Source organism: Corvus moneduloides, chromosome 3 (genome assembly GCF_009650955.1).
Source record: "Corvus moneduloides isolate bCorMon1 chromosome 3, bCorMon1.pri, whole genome shotgun sequence".
Lineage (NCBI taxonomy): Eukaryota > Metazoa > Chordata > Aves > Passeriformes > Corvidae > Corvus > Corvus moneduloides.
The window spans coordinates 88,100,983-88,122,302 of record NC_045478.1 but is presented as its reverse complement, the minus strand read 5'-3'; the positions used below and the strand labels follow the sequence as shown (position 1 = coordinate 88,122,302).

General features: G+C 44.0%; 1 protein-coding gene across 1 annotated transcript in view; it reads left to right on the top strand.

Moving 5' to 3' along the window:
• Positions 1 to 21,320, top strand: part of KIF26B (kinesin family member 26B) — a 285,388-nt gene that overhangs the window by 242,986 nt on the left and 21,082 nt on the right. Inside the window, exons 11-12 of the mRNA XM_032102636.1 lie at positions 15,028 to 15,190; positions 16,304 to 19,736. Of these exons, the coding sequence (XP_031958527.1) occupies positions 15,028 to 15,190; positions 16,304 to 19,736 (3,596 nt within the window). The remainder of the gene's footprint in view (positions 1 to 15,027; positions 15,191 to 16,303; positions 19,737 to 21,320) is intronic.

Below are 21,320 nucleotides of genomic sequence, written 5' to 3'. Positions count from 1 at the left end.
ATTTCAGAACTGCTGTCCTCTCACAGAATTAACTGGATATAAAGTCATAACATGGATCTGAAAAATTATAAGGCAGGAATAATCTAAGCCACTGGATAGGAAAGACTTAAAAGCCTGGCTAACTTGACATCTGTGAGCTGAGTTTTTCACTGCACATAAATAAGTGGCTCTAATCACTCTCATAGTGCTAATATGGGAAATGTCCTGTCTGTCCTCAGTAGCTGGCAGTGAGAATGACTGCTATGCACAGTGTTGTGCTTCCAAATTCTGAACCCAGACAAATGCTGCGAGCAGAACTTTCTCTGACATGGGTGCTCTAAGAGAACTTTAGCTACCTCTTGAGAGGCTAAAGTACACATGGTCACACAATCTCATTGCTAGTCATCCAAATACATTTTTTAATTGGCTGTTAAATTGACCATTTCCAAACAGATTTAATGCAGGCACAGGCCTTTATATATCTGAGGTCTGTGCAAGACTCTTGAGACTGAGAGAGGGCTGGGACCGAAGCAGGCTGGGCCATGAAGGTGTGATAACACTGCTCTGCTCCATGCTGGCTTGCCAGCCAGCTGAGCCAAATGCCAGCAAGCATCCATGAGCTAACAAGGAGAGAGGACGGAGCTGCAGCTGAAAGAGGTGAGTGAGGTGGCATGTGGCAAGGTGGGGTTGTAGGAACTATGCAGAAGAGGGGACAGCCAAAGTATGGAAAATGGGGTAACACAGGACACAAACTCAGGGAAACTAGCCTTCGTTACTTCCTCTATTCATAGAACAACTTGTTCATTTATTCAGATCCTCACCATTTGAAATGCAATTACATGAATGTATTTTCCTACTGAGTAAAATTCATACAGTCAGCAGACAAACTTCTCTCTAAATGATTTGCTCATCAGTGTGTGGAGGAGGAGGGGGAAGAATAGCGAAAAGAGAGGAGTTCACTGCTAAATGAGTTCACTGCTAAATCATCTGCATTAAATGATCAATTTTTGTTCGTGCAGTAGTTGCAAAAGTTAATACTGAGATGTTAAGAAAGTCCTGCTGCAACAATAATTTGGTACTAGCACTCAGATGTGAGAGGAACAAATCCTGAAACCCTGAGTTGAAACTCACTTTAAAGTAAATCCAGACAACAAGTATTGCCTTCTCAGATGGTGAGCCTTGAAATATCTTGCCTGTTCCCAAGACCAGGAAATCTGGAGCAGATGTCTGTGCATTTAAATTCAACCCTCCTTTCAAGATGGGCATACATTTGGATACAACCTTCTGAATACAGCCCTCACCCTCTGTTCTAAGCAGATGTGGTACCTAATGTCTACATGAAAGAAATTCAATCTCTCTAGATCTGAGTAAATGCCTGAATTGGTGTCCCCTGAGAAGTTACTAGTTAAGCTGAAGACAACAAGGAGCAGTAAAATGCATGAAGTAGTGAAGATTGCAGAGACAACAGTAGCTAGCATTGAAGTGGGAGCTATCAAACTAGAGGGAAGGCCACCAGGAAAGTCCTTCAAGGACCAGTTTTGGGAGAGGTTTTATTTGATGTTATTACCAGCAGCCTTGGCACACAAAGCAGGGCCATGCTAATCATAGTGACTGCTTACACAAAGCTGAGAGCCATCATCTGTACAAAGGCAGATCAGAACATCAGATGGGAGCAGCTGTGGGACCTCGAGGGCTTCCATAATACAAATGGCACTGATAGGTGTGCCCTGATGGATTGCTAATTATTTCTGATGCAATCTGGGAGCTCATCAGCTAGAAAGGGAATGGGGGTGTGTGCTGATTTAGGCATGTTGGTTAATGATCACAGGTGTCTAAACTAACAGTGACAAGGTAATGAAATCTGACGAGGCATTAGGAATGACAGCAGAAAAATAGTAATAGTTATGCAAGGGGGTAGCAGGTCCTCTCCCGGGTGCAGCTCTGGTCTCCCATATAGATGAAGGATGAATTCAGGCTGAAATGAGTACAAGAAAGTCTGGCAAGGGGAGTTTTTCACATGAGAAAAGATGAAATGAATTTGGCTTGCATACCCAAAGAGAGTTAAGGAATAGAGAGCATGTGTCTCTACATGTGGCGGGAGCATTCCCATCCCTGGGGAGGCAGAGCAGTGGAAACCAAAGAGCATGAGGAAACAGAAAAGTAGTTGGCATGCGGCTACTAAGTGGAAATGTGTGGGGGCAGTGTTAGAAAGCCATAATGTTTTTAAAGGTGGGTTTTCTAAATGCTTAAGGAGGATTATATGGTTCTCTGTACTGGGTAGGGGCAGGAGCTAATAATTCTGTTTCCTCTCACCCCAGGCATCACCTGTGCTTTGATGCTGCCCCATGGGGCTTAGGCTCGCAGGACCAAGCAATGCATTTCTTTCTTCTGTCTCCCCCTGTGGTGGTTGTCCATGTGCCGTCTTTACAGAATGACTGTCTTTCCTCTTGGCCTCTCTGTGTCTCCAGACACATTGGACAGGGCTGGGTTGACAGAACGCTGAGGAACTCTGCTGTGTCCTCAGGAGCTCACAGCAGGCATGCAGAGGGGATGCAGGAAGGAGGCTGCAGACTCGGGCTGTAAACCTTTATAAGCCAATTCTAAGAATGTAAGAATGGCCGTACTGATTGAGGCCAAATGTCCTTATAGCATCCTGTCTGGCTAAATTCAACAGCAAATGCCAAGGATAGAGTGTAAGGCTGAAATATGTACTTTGCCAAAAAGTGCTCAAGCCTCAACTATTTTCAGCTGTGGGAATTCCTGAGTATCAGCAGCGGCTTTGTAAACAGAAGTAGGACCTTCCACGCACATTGTAAATTATTCCAGTCAGAGGCTTTTTAAAGACAGTTAAAGTTTGAAAGGATCTTTTTATGAAAGACTGGTTCAGCTTACCTTTGAAATTTTGTTTTAGTGCTTCTTGGATTTTGAACAGCTACCTTTAAGAGAGGCCTTTTTGTGATTTAAAACTAAATACATACAAGCTTTAGTATTGTATATTGCTTTCTGCCACTTACAACTCTGTTCTGACTACCAATCTTGTGGAGAGGCAGCTGTTAACATGGAAATATTCAAATTTATAGTTGTTTTTCTGAGCCAAATAGATATAATATTGAGTTCTAAAGCATGTTCTGGTTTCCTCAGGTAAAACTGCAAGCAATTGTAGTAACATTCGTTCGTACAAATGTCACAATTCCTAACCAGCAAGTTTAAAAGAGTTCCTTTCCTTTGCTGTTGTAGGCTGTAAGATCTCTGAAGTGTCAGAAATACAAGAGCCTATTGAGAATCTTGTCTAATCAATGTTACTATAGTGGGCAAAATAAATAGAGGAATCCATTTAAAGCAGGAGTGAAACTTCAGATAACATAAAAAATGTATGTGCATCATTAATATTTTAAATTGCTGCATGGATGAAGATAAATGTATTGATACAGCCCATCTCCAGTTGATTTAAATAGGAAATATATACATTAAAAATATTTATATACCAAGTTTGCTACTTTTACTTACAACACATAGCACTTGCATAGCCTGGAGTCCCTCAGGTTTTATTTAGGCTCCTCTGTGAATGAAGTATAATAGAGTGTGAGAGATATAAAAGAATCAAACATTTAGTTTCCTTATGCCTGTGTTTATAGATTACAGAACTCCCACTGCCCTGCACCAGCTGCTAGATTTGGTCCTATGCTGTCAGAACTGTCATCATAAAGCTGCCTGTGGTTCCACAGTTTAATTTCAGTGCCATGTATTTGACGTCAGAAGGGACCAGTTTAGCCTTTGTCTCATGTATCCTGTCACTAAATCTTTAAAAACCCAGTTCAGATGCTGATGATGCTTATGGGAGCTTTTCTGGAGATTTCAGTGACAGCTGGGTTCAGACCACAGTGCCAGTGGATTTCAGTTAATAAAATCCTAATGTTTGGGGCTGGTTTGTGGACTTCATCTAAGATCTTTATTTGCCATGCAAGTCACCATCATCATTGCTATTGCTCAGCCTGTCTCATCACATCTGTAAATCAGCCAGTTGTATGAGTAGCTCAGCCCATCTGTGGATGAAGGTTTTGGCTGTCTGATAGCCATTCATTTTTATGTGAATGGAGTTCTTGGTGTCTCTCCACTTCCTGACAAGGTCACCCCACCCATATTGACTGTTGGCAGACCAAATATAGAGGCCAAGGATTTGCAGGCCGGAGAATGCTCTGTTCATTAGATTCTGCAAGCATCATTGCAGGTGTCTAAGAAACTTACTTTGACCCTAAAATTATATATTGAGTAGTAAAGTAAATTGAGACCTTGAAGTGCAATTGGCTTCCTAGTCCAAGGTTTTTAAAGAAATAGGTGTTATGTAGAAAATCAGCTTTCTTACTCTAAAGTTTAAGAATGTGTAAAGTTAGACAGCTAAATCCATCCTTACCCCTATTACTTATCCTGATTTTTAAAAGACAGTTATGCATGTCATCTAGGATCTGTACATATTCCCTGTACATGCCAACACATTATCCCTAAATGGAAGTCATGGGGTTCTAATTTGCGGATGGTTTGGAGCTGAGCAACTCAGGCCAGTGTGTCTCCAGTGTTAGATGGGAGATGACACATAAAAAATTCCTCCTTTTTGGAACTTGTTTCACCTGCTTAATTCCCATCCTAGTTTGCAGATTGTTTGGCTGCTGCAAAGTTCATCTTCCTTGACAACGGGCAGGGATTGCTTCTTTTATCAGGTTTTAGCAGTTTCATACATCTCTGTGAAGCAATTTGGAGCCGTATGTGAAAAGGAAATTTAAAAGGTATTAAATTGATTACCAGAACTGGAAGCATGACTTGGGGCTTCTGACTTTCTGTTGCTTTAATGCTGAGGGTTTAATATTTTCACTGCTTTACTTTGGGTTTTGACAGTTTATAGTCAGGACCCACTATCATGTAAGTGAATATTTTTTTGGCTGTTAATCTAAATGAACAGTCTTGTTGAGCACCAGCATCAAGAACATAATGTTTCCAACAGCTTGTCTCGCACTCTGACATCCAAAAGGGTGTAAATACTGACCTAAAGTTTTCCTGTGTTTGGGAATTTCTCTCGTGTGTGCTTTCTCTGATGTGTTCAAGAAAGAAGTTGAAGGCATCTGTCTCATTTCTGTGGGAGCACAAATAAGATTTCTCTCCATCCACCCAGCTGCTAATCCTTACAGCATTTACAGAGGCTTACTATCTTTGAGCTCTGCATATTATTTTCTCAAACTTTCTTCAAATTTGCCAACAGCCTAAAAGTTTATTGCTGAAGGTGATAAGGTTGTGTGCAGGTGCAGAGGCAGTATGAACTCTTGAGTCTAACTTTCTTTGGGGAATATATCTAATGAGTGGCATAGATGAATTGTATAATTTGCATATCATTAATGACAACCAAAGTCTGCCTTCTTTTTTCTCTTTTTCCCCTTTCCACATGGGAGTATGTGCACTTTTACTGCCCTCTGCTATAATGCTGTGGGCTGAAGGCTCTAGGAGGTTGACATATAAAATCTTACTTATCAAAATGCGAAGTGTTGCTGAGTGACCTTCCCACTTTCCTGGAGATGCTATCTGTTTACATGAGGAGCAGTGCCAAGTGGAGTGGTTTCTAAAACTGAACAGCAGTCAATTTATTTTCAGGTACCACTCCATTTGGGATTGCAATTAGAATAACTAGAGCTGCTCTCCAGCACAGGAAACTGGGAAGGTCATGCTGCCAAATTGTTGGCATCTTGATGAAGGAGTGTAAACTACTGCTGTCACTACTGCAGATCAAATGAGCCTAAGCAGAATGAAGTAATTATGAAATCCTCCCAAAAGATCATGAATATTCATGTATCAGTTACAAACATTTGAAGTTAATTTTCGTTTGAGGAAATAACCCTGGGTACCTCTGAATCCCAGCCCTCCCTGCAGCGAAGAGCAGGGCGCTGTTTCTCGCGGCCGGGGCTCCCAGGCGCGGCGGCGGGCAGCTCCGGCCGGGCAGCGGGGCGGTGCTCCGTGTGCCAGCCAGCTGTCCCCGTTGTGTCCCCGCTCCAAATCGCCAAAAGGGGATGTTCACCGGGCGGCAGCCGAAATGGTCACCGAGCCGCCTGGGGTGAGGGTAACACAGGAGTCAGGCCAGCCCTGCAGGCGGGTGCTGGTCTGCACCGAGCGGGAGCTGAGGCGGCTGCCCTGCCCCCTCTGCAGCGCCTGTCACCTGGAGCGGCTGCTCAGCATGTGTGACCCCAGCCATGAGACTGCAGGGAGCTGAGGCCTCCTGACAAACGAGCCCTTTGCTTGGCCTCTGGAATACCGAGTGGAGAGCCTTGCTTTAGTCTGCCCGCTGCTTGGCCCTCGGAAGGCAGCGGGAGCTGGGGGCAGCAGCGGGGGAAGGAAAGACGCGGAACAGAGGGAGTGTGCCCTCTCTTCATGCTCGTGCAGGGGTGCTGGAAGTGCCCTCACTGGGTGTCTGCTCTGCTCCTGCTAATATTAGCCTCCAGAGGGGCCGGTGTGAAGGTGCTTTCCAGAACGTGCCCTCAGCAGATTGTCAGGGAATGTTTCTGCATACCTTTTCTTGCCATATGGTTTCCCCTATGACTGCCCTATAGGCACAGGTACTGTTCAGCTGCATTCCAGCCCTTCCCTTCCCTGCACTCCTGCTGCACTGTCAAGGCACAGGCAGCCCAGAGGGGAGGCAGGCAGGCTCCTAAGCTGCTCCAGTTGCTTCTCCATAGCAGCTATGTTGTCTTCTCATATAAAGCAACTAAACCGTACAGATAAGATGAGCCAAACTTGTGGTTGCCATAATGCCTCCAAGTAAGGGAGCCAGGGAAGGAGGGACATGGGGAGAGAGAAGACATTTTTCTTCCCTTTATGAGTGTATCTTGTTAGAAGTTAGCCTAGCCAAGTGCAGAGTCCCTAAATTATTTAAAATCTGGATCATTATTGGTTTTAACTGGAGGGTTTGTTTTTTTTTCTCCTGTAAATCACAGTCTACTTATTGAGCATGTTTTCTTAACAAGTGGTATTGCTGATTTTGAGGAATCTGGCTTTAGCTCTGACGTAGAGTTGCTGAGCCTAATTAGCTCCCTGGATTAATGGAGTTCCTGTTTTTCAGCTAGAATTTATTAGGAGCTGGCACTGTAATGAGACAGACCACTAGGATCCTTTCCTTTTTGATTATCTTTGAGCTTTGTTTGGATGTTTTTAATGGCTGCTTGTGAATGGTGTTTGATTCTGTGCTGAGATTTGAAGTACAGAGGGGAGAGGGATAATTTTTTCCACTTTCAGTATAGTCTTCTCTCTGAAGTAATCACAGGCCCTCAGCAGAGTTCTGCTCCTAACCACCTCTTCTCTCCCACCCCAAAACCTGCACTTGCTGTGACTTTAAGCTACATCTGGATCTCTGAGCTGTCATTAGAGTAACACACTGAGCTGTAAGTAAGGGTGTATGTCTTCAGTTTCGTATTGCCAAAGTGCAAATTACCCCTGAACCAAACTACATAAAACACAGAGCTGGGGCAAAGACTGAGCTGGGGCAAAGACATCATCTTTCTCTTGATGGTTGAATTATTTAAATGAAGCTTGTGTGACTTTTGCTCCACTGCTGGCACAAGGCAGAAATGAGAAGAAGGAGGAGACATCTTTCACTGTGCATCTTCAGGTGGTGCCCAGCTTAAAGCACTCTTTAATATGTAAAGGCAAATGTGGAGTTGTGTGATAGCAATGGCTTTTTTGGGAGAGTTCTACTGTCAGATCAGTCAGCAAGACCTCAAAAAAGCAGGAAACTTTTATGTTATTTATGAATAACAGGGCACTCCTTGTCTGTTTTGTGGACTGTTTAAGTTTCATCCGTTTTGGAGCAACTTTTATACAAAAGTTAGAGCTCTTGAATAAGCCCCTTTTATGGTGAGAGGGATAGTTGCTTGACACTTGGGAGAAGAGGCCGAACCCCATCTTGCTACAATCTCCTTTCAGGAGGTTGTAGAGAGCAGTGAGGTCTCCCCTCAGCCTCCTTTTCTCCAGACTGAACAACCCCACCTACCTCAGCCACTCCTCAAGAGATTTGTTCTCCAGACCCTTCCCCAGCTCCATTGCCCTTCTCTGGACATGCCCCAGCACCTCAATGTCTTTCTTGCAGTGAGGGGCCCAAAACTGAACTCATTTGAGGTGCAGCCTTACCAATGGGACTCTGTCTTTCTGTCATTGATTTTATTTTCTGCCTTTGGTGAAAAGAAACAAAAGATGCTATTTTGTGCATCTGCCACATGCTCCTGTGTTGTCACAGGCACAAGGATTGTTCAGCAATATGAAATTTTCTCTTAAAAGAAAACAGTTGTAGGGGGAATCCCTATATGCGTTTTGTAATAGCACAATTTAAGTGTAAGTCCCATAGTTGGCTGCAGCAACACCTTTCTCCTGCTCTTGACCTTTTGACTGCTGTAGTGTCACATCCTTTCCAGATGTGGAATTTTCGCAGTACATGATCCTAAGCACAGTGTCCCCTCAGTGTAGTCCTTTCAGCTGGCTCCCCCTTTGCCTCTGCAGTGAGCACAGTGTTCTGGGTTGTGCTAGTGCACCTCATACAAGATAACTAAGTGCAGTGGCAGTGGAGATTTCCACTATGCTTCATCTTCCCTGTAAGGCTAGCCAGCTTCCACCTGGAGCAAGTTCATTGTCTCCCCAATGCCTCTTTTTACCAGGTGAAGAATTCCCCAGGTTAAAGGGCCGACACGTTACCCATCTTTCTTCAACTGCCTCATTTTGTTCTGCTAACAAAGCCAGGCTTACATGGCTGAACCATCGAGGGCTTTATCTCCCCACCTGGCCTCATTTTGCCTGTGCCTACACACATTGCTCCCATTTCCTCTCCCTCTATCAAAATTATTAACAGAAAGGAAAGACATAACTAAGCAAACTGTACTGGTTCATAGTGAACTCAGCTGTTACACACCTGTAACATCTGCTGTTGGGCTTGTGCTTTTTGAGCTATAAACTGTCCTTTGTAGAGATTATTCCCATGCAGTAAGAGCCAAAACCAAATATAGTCTTTATGTGGTTCCTTTGTTATGTAAACATTTATTACTGTGAATAAAGCAGTGCATCAGCTCAAAGGAGCAGAGTTAAGACTTCATGATCAGAAATGACTGCCATAGTTACTGAGATTTTTCCTTTGACATTCCTCTATAAATAATTAGATTACAAGACACCTGAGGGCATACATCATCTGATGCTGTAACAGTAACACCTTGAGGGAGTTGACAACTTTCTCCTTTTGGCCAAGTGCCTAGGAAGACATTAAAGTATATGATTAATAGAGAGCACAAACACGCAGTCTTGCACTTCCTAAAGCTTAGCTGTACTATTGTATTGTCTCCCTTGTGGAATGTTATTATTCCTATTTCTGATGGTGCTGCTGTTGTCATTGAATAGCCAAAATCCACGTAGCAGTGGGGTGAGAGGAAAGGGAAGACAAAGAAAATATTTGTTGTTAAGGTGTGGGGTGGGGGGAAAAAAAACAAAGCATAGAATACAATTGGGTAAATAATCCACAGAAAAATCGTTATTCCAACACTTCAGTTGGATCTTCCTCTCCAGTATTGCCTCCTTTTTGTGAAACAATTCTGTGTTTGTGTCTCCCAGACACAGAATGAAATGCTGGGCAACGAAAATTCCTGTGAATTTCCTGAGCACAATATTTATTCTTATTGCTTCATTTTCTATTCATGAATTCTATTTTGCAGCCCCAAACAAAAGCAATTACCATTTCCCTCTTTTCTGTGTAGCTCACTTTGAACGCATTGCTCACACAGATTTTCTTAAAGCTGGAGGACCTGGCAGAGGAAGATCCAGGAAGGCACTGACCATTCTCTGCCCCCTCACCCTGTCCTGCCCCTCACCTGGCAGCATGATACAGCAGCCATGCCAAATAATGGCCACGTTTTGGGATTCCTCTGCTGGGTCTCAGTGAGCAGCTGGGGGGAACTTGAGTGGGGAGAGGGGCCTTGGAGGACAGGCAGTGAGAGTGGAGGATGTTTGTGGGAGGAAGAGGGGGAAGAAAGAGGAGTTTAATACTGGAAGAGTGTCTAGCAGTGATGGCAAAGGAGAATGGCAAAGTCTGGTGTAGCTGCTTTGACCACTGCAGGATGAAACTGAGCTCTGCCAGGCTGTCTTGGGGAGGAACTGGGGATGAGTGTCATGGTATGGGAATTAGAACAAGCACAAAGGTTAGATGAGGAAAGCCTAGGATAGACACTGATAAAAGAGTGCAGGATTGTCTGATGAGAGAAGAGCATGTCAAAAAGGACATGAACACATGAGATCACAACTTTCCTACAGCACAGGAAAGGAGTGCATTACTCCTGAGTCTTAGTGTTTTTCTATAGGTAGCAAATGCTAGCAAAACCCTGTGGTAAATTGTAAGTCATGTTCTCCTTCTCTACTGCTTGTCCAAACAAAAGATGGCAGCCAGTTGCTGCTGCCAGCTAGTTCAGCAACTGAGGCTATTTGATACACCAGAATGTTCCAGGCTTGCTGATGTCTCATTGAAGTGTAACCACAAATCTACATGAAATTACATAAAATACATATAATAAGAGCATTTGGATCATGAAATCAATTGCTACAGGGTCACGAAATCTCAGAATTAATGGGCTATATATTGTGTTGTCTTTTAAGTGTTCTCCCTCCATCCCCAAATATCATCTTTTTTCAAGGCAGATAAAGGAGCTGCTTTAGACATGAATCAGGACTGTACAGTGATGCAGTCATTGTCAATAAACATATGGAGGATGGGATGGAAGACTGTGGAAGAGAAGGGAGGTATTCTGAAAGGACCTGGTACCACCTTCTGACTAGTTCTGCCAATGTTTTCTTCAAATTTTTAGATAGGCTACTAGTTGTACATTCCTGGTTTTTGGGTATCCAGATTGAGAACCAGCTGCCCCATTTTCTGTTCAAGGTAAGTCAAAGTTAGCTGTGCTTTGGATATGAAGACTGTGTAATGATCAATACTCTGAAAGATCTGTGCGTCATACCAAACACCAATACTTAATGAAGTCTTCAATGTTTCAGGTATTATCAGAGGAACATATGCCTCACCTCAGAGGCATTCATCAGACTGCATTGATGAGCTCCACAGGGAAAAGGAAAAGTGATAGAGAGCCTTTGAAGAAATCAGTCATTTGGGATTCAGAACAGAGTTTGTATAGTCCTGACAGTAAATAAGGCATAAGTCCATACATTGCAAGGCAAGGATTAAATGAAAGATTAAGTAACTTATGGTTCAGTGAGCACTGTTTATTCTGTGCAGGGTTTGAGGCAGGGCTCTAGTGCAAAAGTAGTACCCAGTCATGAAATTAAAGACTTTGACTAAGTGTACACAGGCAACTGGGATTTATGCAGTGTCCAAGGAAATGTATCATGATATTTTGTGCTTCATTCTTCAATGTAAGATTGTGTGTTGTTTGAAGTTGAGTATAATTAATCATTCATGAGGAAGGGAAATACAGATAGGTATAAGAGGAGCATGAGGATGTACATCTTTCCTTCTTACTGAGCAAGTGAAAGGACTAATTTACACTGATCCCAGTTTGCATGGTGGTCTCAGAAGAGGAGAACACTTCTCACTGCAGCACTGCCATATCTCCCTTTTGGGGAGGTTCAGTACCTGCTAGGGTGCCTATTGAGAGATTCAGAAAAACAGCAGGGAAACAGGTAAGTCCTTCAGCAGCTATTGTAATGTTAGAGGGTGGAAACAACAGAGGAGGAAAGGGAGTACAGTGAAGAAGAGAGAGGTCCTCTCCATACGGAGGGCTGGTAATCTGTGGAAGGAACTGAAGCTTTCTGCCTGGCAGTCTGCACCTCCGTACTGTACCTGCTGACATGCTTCGTAGAGATATCCATGTTTAGTTTCCTGCATGCAGGGCTCCTTCCTCTGGACTTTTCCAGAGCTACAGCTTTGCATACTTTATTTTTGGTTTTTACCTGTGTGGATAATATTTATTAGCTTTTTTCTGTAGCCATGATTGTCTAAGAAGCTAGGCAAGAAAAAGTTTACAAGTAAGGGTAATGTATTTTATTAGACCAAGTGATGTAGTTAGGAAAAAATGAGGTGACTTTTAAGTACTGAAAAGACTGCAGAATTGACTTACTGATATACAGGCTTTGGAGTCTGAAGTGTGGTATCCTGACCCCACCTTCATTTTCTTGTGTGTTTTATATCCCCATAATCATGATGGTTTAGGGTAAATTTCCTAAACGATGGAAACATTAGTGGATGGGATAGAAATACATTTTAAATGAAGACAGGTTTATAAAATGGTGCTGCTCTGGCCTATAATTTTTATTGCTTTCGGAGCAGAATAGAAATAGACCATGAGCATTCCTGAAGTTCTCTTATTTGCCATGAAGACATTGATGCATTTCACTCTGCTGCTATGAGAAATATGGGACCTTCAGCTAGCCAGCCTCTGTTTAACGTGATGAGCAACATACACCCAGGAGCAGCAGACCTTCTGTGACTTTCTTCAAAATTTCCTGTCTTAGTTTAATTTGCAGAGCCAGAAGATGAACAAAGGTCTTGCTTCTCAAAGCCCTTCCAGTGCAGAAGTGCAGACCTCCTCTTTGTAAAACTTCTGCTTTCACAGGAGATTTTGCATTTTCAAATAACAGCTCATGAATGACCAAATGAAATAATTCGTAGCCTTCCATTTTTTCAGGCAGAAATACCAGAAATGCCAGCACTCAGAAGAACAAAGCATCTACTTTGTGTTTCATACTGTCTGTCAAGCAAATTTCAGTGAGACATCTAAAATGTTTTACCAATATTTTAATTGAAGAGGATAGAGTGAGTTAAAAATTACGCCACACTTTTAAATGTCTTATATTCTCTTTTATTTTCTTTCTTTCTTTCCTTCAGAACTTAGTTGGTGCTGTTGTGAGAGGTCAGTGAACCTTGAACAGCTGAACTTGTCTTACGACAATGTCCAGAATTGACAAGAATCTGTGTTTAGTAACTTTCTTCCTCTTCATGTTATTTTTCAGAGTACAGTAGTGACATGAGGCTAGTTATTTTCTCTGGGTACAAGGTGAAGTTGAGCATCAAGATATAGACTGTGCTGAATGAACAAACTCTGAAATTAGAAATCAGTGCTAGCTGGACTTTTTACTGCTAGGTTCATGCTTTAATCCTTAACAAATCTGCCCTTTAGTTCCTGTCCATGTCAGAGGATCATTTGAATTATAAATAGGTATTTCCTCAGTATCGTTATTCTTCTTGCAAGTGGGTATTTCAGTACAAGGCAGATGGCACAGATTATTTTACATTCCTAATGCATATATCTCTAGGAAAGCCACACCTCAGTGTTGATGCTGGCTGCATGGGTTATGCATTCTCAGGAGACCAACATTTTTAGAATGTTTTTTTTTTGTGCTTTCTCCTGTTGTCTCATGTTTTGCTATGGTAGAAGCACTGGGAAATGAAAGGCTTGTTATTGATTTCTGTGCAGATGTTTAATAATTTCCATGTTACTCTGCATTGGAGTGGCAGTAACTGATGTACAAAATTTGACATCTTAATTATTCCGTGATGGAAAGGAGGGACACTAACCTGAGACACAGCAGCTTATTAACTCTGGATCTGTAGATTCAAAGCAGCCTTAGGTCACAAGTGAAATGAGTGAGGCTGTCTCAGTATAGTCTTTATGGATGTTTGCTTCTCAAAGACACTAGACTGTCTTCCATGTGTCTGGAGCAGATGGAAGCAGAAATCCTGAAACAAAAAAAAAGGTTTTACTTTCAGTATTTCTAGTCAAGCTGAAACTGCAGTACTAGAAGTACGAGAAGTCTCAGGAGATGAGAACTCTCCAGAGCTATTGCATCAAAATATGCAGCAAAATGTTGTTGTTTATTCAATCAAAAAGAGAGGTCCAAGAGTGTTGCTCATCAATCCCATCCAGCAGGCATAGCTTCAGTTCCCAGCAGTTGTAGCTTTATGCAGAGTTCCTGTGAGCTGGAAATTTCAAGTGAATGAACAAGGAAACACATGCACCATGGGTCATTTACAGATATTTAACAGTGAGCCCCAAAAATCTGATCTGCAGCCACTGAAGCTATCACCATCATTACAACAGAGGAAGCAATTCCTTTAGTGATAGATAGATAAATATCAGGCTGCTGCTCTCTTTGTTTCCAGCTGTATGTAATCATCATCCACAACCTTTAGCACAGGGGAGACTCTCTTCAAGAGAATGCCATTTCCCAGCTAACCATCCAGCTGACCCGTACACCATGGAACTAAAGGTCACTTTAAAAATAATATATTGTGCATTTCTGACTACAGGATTAGATGACCACCTCAAAAATACTATATATGCATCATTATTCTGTTAAAATTCATATTCTCAGTCCAGTCACAGACAGCCCCACAATAAGGCATCTGCATTTCAAAAGCTATCTGGTGCTGAACAATACAGTAAATGGCTAGAACAGAAAATTTGATTTCTGCCTTAGTGAAAGAAAAGATCTAATATGAAAGAACAATTGTGTGAAGTTTGAAGGCTTGATTGGTTTGTATTTTACCAGCATCTTCCAAAATTGACTTCAGTGATTTAACTGTTATTAATATCAAGTTACCCAATGCCCTAGAAGGCAACAAAAAAATTGTGCTCTCTAATCTAATCCAGTACCCTCTTGTCCTCCAGAGCTGGGCCAGGGTTTGTCTGCACACTGTGCACTTCAAAAGAGCAGCAGTTTGGTGTTTGCTGCTGTGGCTCCTTAACAGTCTCCACTGCTGGTCTGCACCTCACTGTTGGCAATGGTAAAAATGGAGAAGGACTGAGACCAAAAGGAGACAAAAAAGGGGAACTGGAAAGAGAAAAGAAGTTTGAATTGTAGTCCAGGGTCTTTCAGCATGCTCAGCTGCACAACATAGTGCAAACCTGAGGAAGGAAACTAATTAGGATTCCATTAAAAAGAGGAGAAAATATCTTGCCAAGAGCCAAGTTACATCATGATGGCCAAAGTGAAGCCTTGCTGGCTAATGTAGCCTTAATTCATTTTATTTTGCAGAGACAGCAAGCTGACCATGCTGCTCCGAGAGTCCTTGGGGAATATGAACTGCCGCACCACGATGATCGCTCACATTTCAGCGGCTGCGGGGAACTACGCTGAGACACTCTCCACCATCCAGATTGCCTCAAGGGTCCTCAGGATGAAGAAAAAGAAAACTAAGGTAAGACAGTGTGTAACTCCCTTCTTATAATGATGCAGGAGGGAGGAAGAAGGATCATGAAGGATTCTTAACTGGGTAGAGCAGCATGTAACAAAATCAGTAATCAATTCCAAAGTGTATGGGTTGTTTGTACCCAGTCCTAGGCAAGTGTCAGAGAGCAGTATCAGAGGGGTAAATGCTTCAGCTTCAGAAACAGAGGAGTGAGTTCAGACACATCTGCTGTAGCAGGTTTGTACGCTGACCTTGTTTAATAATACAGTTGTCAGGGAGCATTTATTTTCCCTTATGCTCCTAGTGCTAATGACATAATAAGGAGTTAAACTGCTGTAGATTTAAAGAAAATTTGGATTAATTAAGAATTAGATTCTCTGTGCTTCTCAGAGAGAGCGGGAGCAACATAAATGCAGAACAATTGTGTCCAATGTCAGCATTGATGACACTTTTATTCCTACTGCTTCTAAATATGGGTGATAGAAGTAGAGTGAAGATGGACTATATCCATTTTCATGTTTTAGAGTTCTGGTTGCTTCTGTGCAATTTATGATGTGAATTGGGCAGAATGAATGAATTTTATGCATTTAATTTAAATTGGCTGCCTACAGATTGACAAAAGCTTTTTTTGTCAACTGATTGAAGAGACACAAGTGAAAGGTTCAGTCCACATGCCATCAGAGCAGTGTGTCTCCGGAGACCTCTGAGTGCACGTTACACAGTTCCACACACTGGTACTGTGGGGTCATATGTAATGAGATTTCTTGTTCCTCTTCAAATACACAAACATACACACACACACAATCAGCAAAGCCTTTGCCAAATACCTGATCTCTTTGGCCAGGCTCAGGTAAGGAAAGTATTCTAATTCATATTTTTAGTACTTTTTTTGGGAAATCTTATGATTTGGAGTGGGACTCAGAGCTGAGGCTTTGGGTTCTCCATTGAACATAGCTGTGTGGCTGCCCTAGGGCTGTGGATGAGCAGCCTCAGAGTTCTGTGCCTTAGTTTAGAGTTCTCCCAGTTCAGATGTGGCCATGACCTTTTTGTCTATGCAGTTTGTGCAAGGAGCAGCTTGCAATGCTGAAATGTCATAGACTCTCTCTCTCTCTCATATTGCAGTACACATCAAGCTCTTCTGGAGGAGAGAGCTCTTGTGAGGAGGGCAGGATGCGGAGGCCAACCCAGCTGAGGCCTTTCCATTCTAGAAACACCGTGGACCCAGACTTCCCTATTTTGCATTTGTCAAGTGATCCTGATTATTCATCCAGCAGTGAGCAGTCCTGTGACACGGTGATTTATGTTGGCCCCAATGGCACTGCCCTTTCTGACAAGGAACTAACAGATAACGAGGGTCCCCCTGACTTTGTTCCCATAGTTCCTGCTCTGCAAAAGACCAAAAATGAGGGCAGGTTGGAGGAAGTTAGTGAATCAGGGCCCAGCACGTCTGAAAGAGACTGCCTGAAGTGCAATACCTTTGCAGAGCTCCAAGAGAGGCTGGATTGCATAGATGGCAGTGAAGAGACCGACAAATTTCCCTTTGAAGAGATTCCTGCTCAATTTAGCTCAGACCAGATGTCTAAGTGCGCTGTCTCAAGCCAGCTGGCAGAGCTTAGCCACTTATCAGAGTCAGATAAGGAAGATACAATGCCAGAATGTCAGCATCCTGATAGAGAAGCCAAGGAAAATACAAATACAACACCCAGCAAAACTAGGAGAAATCACTCCCCTGTTCCTTCTGGAGCTCTTACCAATCTTTCAACTCCTTCTTCTCCCAGGAGTGTAACAGGCAGCTCTAGTAAAGAGCTTAACTCTTGTCCGCTAGCACACAGCACCAGCTTGCAGAGCAGCAGAGAAGGGCTCAACACCTGTGGATTTGTGGAAGGCAAACCTCGGCCAATGGGTTCACCTCGGCTTGGCATTGCAAGCCTCTCGAAGACATCTGAGTATAAGCCACCAACTTCTCCTTCCCAGAGGTGCAAGGTCTATACGCAGAAAGGAGTCCTGCCCAGTTCCACTCCCCCACCAGCTCCCCTGAGTAGGGATGCTGCAATGACATCTAGTGAATCATTATTACAGCCAGAAATCCGGACCCCACCTGTAGGCATGAGCCCTCAGATTATTAAGAAGTCCGTGTCATCCAGCAATGGGGATTTTGAAGAGACGGTTCTCAATGAAGATCGGCAACACAGCATTTCTCCAGAATCCAAGAAGGAGATTCTGAGCACCACCATGGTGACTGTTCAGCAGCCACTGGAGCTGAATGGAGAGGACGAGCTGGTGTTCACTCTAGTGGAAGAGCTGACCATTAGTGGTGTCCTTGACAATGGGCGCCCGACCAGTATCATCAGTTTTAACAGTGACTGCTCTGTGCAGGCTTTGGCCTCTGGCTCTAGGCCAGTCAGTATTATCAGCAGTATCTCTGAAGATCTTGAATGTTACTCCAGTTCAGCTCCTGTGTCTGAAGTCAGCATCACACAGTTTCTTCCTCTTCCAAAGTTGAGTCTGGATGACAAACCCCAAGATGATGGCAGCAGGCGCTCATCCATCAGCTCATGGTTGAGTGAAATGAGCACAGGGAGTGACGGGGACCAGTCGTGCCACAGCTTCATAGCCCAGGCATGCTATGGGCATGGGGAAGCTATGGCAGAACCCCCCGTCTCCGAGTTTGCAAGCACCATACAAAGTGCCAGCATGATTTGTGTAAGTGACAAACAGAAGTCAGTGACTGACAACATGCTTATACTGTCGGAAATGGGGGAGGAAGCCTTTGGCAAAGTGCCACCCATCAAAGGCTGTAAAATATCAGCTCTAGGCAAAACTACTGTCACCATCAAAAACACCGCAAGCCTTAGCAGCTGTGAAGGCTACATCCCAATGAAGACAAACATTACCGTGTATCCATGTATTGCTGTTAATTCCTTCAAAGCTCAAGAGACTGATGGTGCTGTACTGGCAGTAACTGCAGACCCAAAAGCTGTTCATCCCCATGATGGGAAAGAATCCATTGCTAAGAAGGTTATCAAATTTGAAGACCCTTGGCTGAAGAGAGAAGAAGATGTTAAAAAGGACAGCTCTGGGAGCAGTGATGGGCCAAGGCCTGATACAGTCGCGGTTTCAGCCAAGCCTGAGCACAGCACAAAGCAGTCCCCAGCAGACAGGTTTAGCACCAGCAGTGGGGACACCTCTATCTCCCCAGGATCTGACAGTCTAAAAAGGATTGTGGATGGGTGTGAGGTGGCAGCATCCGGCTCTGCAACTCAAAGCCCTGTTCATTCCAGTGATGGCTTCAAGAATTGTAGCCTCCCTCGAGGGTTCCCAAAGGCAAGCAAGGTGGAGGAGTCTGATAGTCATCCCCATCCTACTTCTACTGACAGCAGCGGAGTCAGTTCTCCTGCTCTCCCCCAGTTTTCTAAGGCTAGTCTTGACAAGAAAATGGCCTCTCCCAAACACTGCATCCTCACTCGTCCCAAAGGGACCCCTCCTCTGCCACCTGTGAGAAAGTCAAGCTTGGATCAGAAGAACAGAGCCAGCCCCCAGCACAGTGCAGCCAGCAGCACCACAAGCAGTCCCTCCAGCCAGCCTATGTCCTTCCTGGCCAGCTTCCCTGAGGAGCACAGTGCCAAACAAAAAGGCCCTGGCATTGACAGCAGCATCAACAACAGCAGCAGCAAGCTCTTCAGTGCCAAGCTGGAGCAGCTCGCCAGCAGGACCAACTCCCTAGGGAGGTCCACAGGAAGCCACTATGAGTGTTTGTCACTGGAAAGAGCAGAAAGTCTGTCCTCTGTGAGCTCCAAAATGAGCCCTGGCAGAGACACCACCATGCCTAGGGCTGGAAGGAGCCTCAGCCGCAGTGCCATGTCCTCACCCACCAACTCAGGCCTCTCTCAGTCGGCAGGTGCCTCCCCAAAAGCCAGCCAGTCAAAGATCTCTGCAGTCAGCAAGCTCCTGCTGGCAAGTCCCAAGGCCCGCAGCCTCTCCGCCTCTGCCACCAAAACACTCAGCTTCTCTACCAAGTCTCTGCCTCAGTCCGTAGGGCAGAGCTCCAGTTTGCCCCCAAGTGGGAAGAACATGTCCTGGTCAATGCAGTCCCTCAGCAGAAGCCGGGGCTCCAGCCTTGCTTCCAAATTGCCCCTTCGGGCTGTCAATGGGCGGATTTCAGAGCTGCTCCAAGGGAGCACCAGTGCCAGAGGCGTACAGCTGCGGGGAGGCTCGGAGGCAGATGAGCGCGGGGGCCTTCCCGGAGATGAGAAGCCAGCTGTTCACATGCTGCCTTCACCTTACAGCAAGATCACTCCTCCTCGGAAACCTCACCGCTGCAGCAGCGGCCATGGGAGTGACAACAGCAGTGTCCTGAGCGGGGAGCTGCCCCCCGCCATGGGGAAAACAGCCCTCTTCTACCACAGCGGGGGCAGCAGCGGCTACGAGAGCATGATGAGGGACAGCGAGGCCACGGGGAGCGCCTCCTCAGCACAGGACTCCATGAGCGAGAACAGCAGCTCTGCCAGTGGCAGGTGCCGGAGCCTCAAAACCCCAAAGAAACGATTAAATGCAGGTAAGCTTGTGGTGGTGGGAAAGAGGAATGCAGACCGAAGCAGATTAGTACGCAGTGGGTAGGCTGGCCCTAAGGGTGAGCAAGTTAAACACCAGTTCCCTCTCTTAGCTGAGAAGAAAGGGCATGGTAAGTATCTTAGGCTCTGCCTTTTTTCATTTTGGAACATTCACAAATCCTGGGTGGTTGCATTGCCTTTGCAGTGGAGTCTTCCCCTGAGCTCTTTCACTTAGGTTTACTTCAGATGAACAAAAACTGGTTAATGTTGCCAATGGCAGCCACATTCAAGTATTTATTTATACAAATATTATTCTGATTTGATTCCAGAAAGATGCCTTTATGAGGCTAGGAAATGTAACTGTTATTCTTAAGCACTTTGCACACAGACTTCCCTCTTAATATGCACAGGTTTCACCAGCCCAAGACCAGAGTCTTGCTGAATAGCTGTAACTTTTGTGAGCCCATTTTTGCTCCTTGTGTGCTCTGGATGCCCAAAGGTGCAAGATACCCTACATCTGAAACCACTTTTGAGTTTCTTCTTCCCACACAGAAGATGGAACAAAAATGTGCCCATGCCCCTTGAAAGATGTTATCCTGTACCTGAGACTCTTGCCTTTTAACTTTTGAGTTGTGGCTCCTTTTCCCAGAAATTCATTGATAACAAATAATAGATAATATTAAGAACAATATATAGGAACTACTGCACTGAAGCACTTGCAAATCTGAAATGCTTTTAGTGATCATGGAATGGATCGGGAAGCCTCATCTTTGTTCAGACATAATCCCCAGTAGCTTCACACTACATCAGGACTTTTTAATTAGACAGCAAGAGCCTCCTGGGTCATATCAGGAGTCTGTGCAGTTGCAACTGGTACATCTTTCCACTAGAGCAAGTTTCATAAAGTTGCAGAACAGGGATGGGGACCATTCATGAGCTGTTTTTCCTGGTGTGCTGTTTTCCCAACCTGTAGTGCAAGTCCTGCCTAACTTACTTCTGAAAAAAATTCATGTTGACATTGGATCTGGTGGCACATGTATGTGGAATATCAGTAGCTACTCATTCTACAGTAGCTCTGTCTGTCTTTTCTCATAGTGTTCCTAATTCACCAGCCATTCCACTTGCTGGGATACTCACCTCTGGAATTAATTTCCAGTGAACAGAGTAATGCATAACTCACCCTTTATTTATGCTCTTGACTGTGGTAGCAGAAAGAACATGTGCAGCACAGATGTGAATGGAATAGATACTGCTATTAAAGCAACATCCATAAATGCATAGCTGATTGTACCTGTTCAGAGGATGCATCTGAAAGTGATCACTCTACATGATGCGAGACCAGACCAAATGACCAAATAATATTTCTGAAGTTAACTTTGCATCCTCTGAGAAAATCTCTTTTCCTAGCCCTTCAGTTAAATGGTACTATATTGATTTTCCTCTTTCTGAGGAGCTCTGCCTCTAAAAGCCCCTTTCAAATATAAACTTGTTAATAATAACTTGCAAGGAAGAGAAGGATGATTTGCATCTTGTGGTAAAGGAAAATAAAGCTGTCCACAGAGATGGCATTTGTGGGTGTAAACTGACAA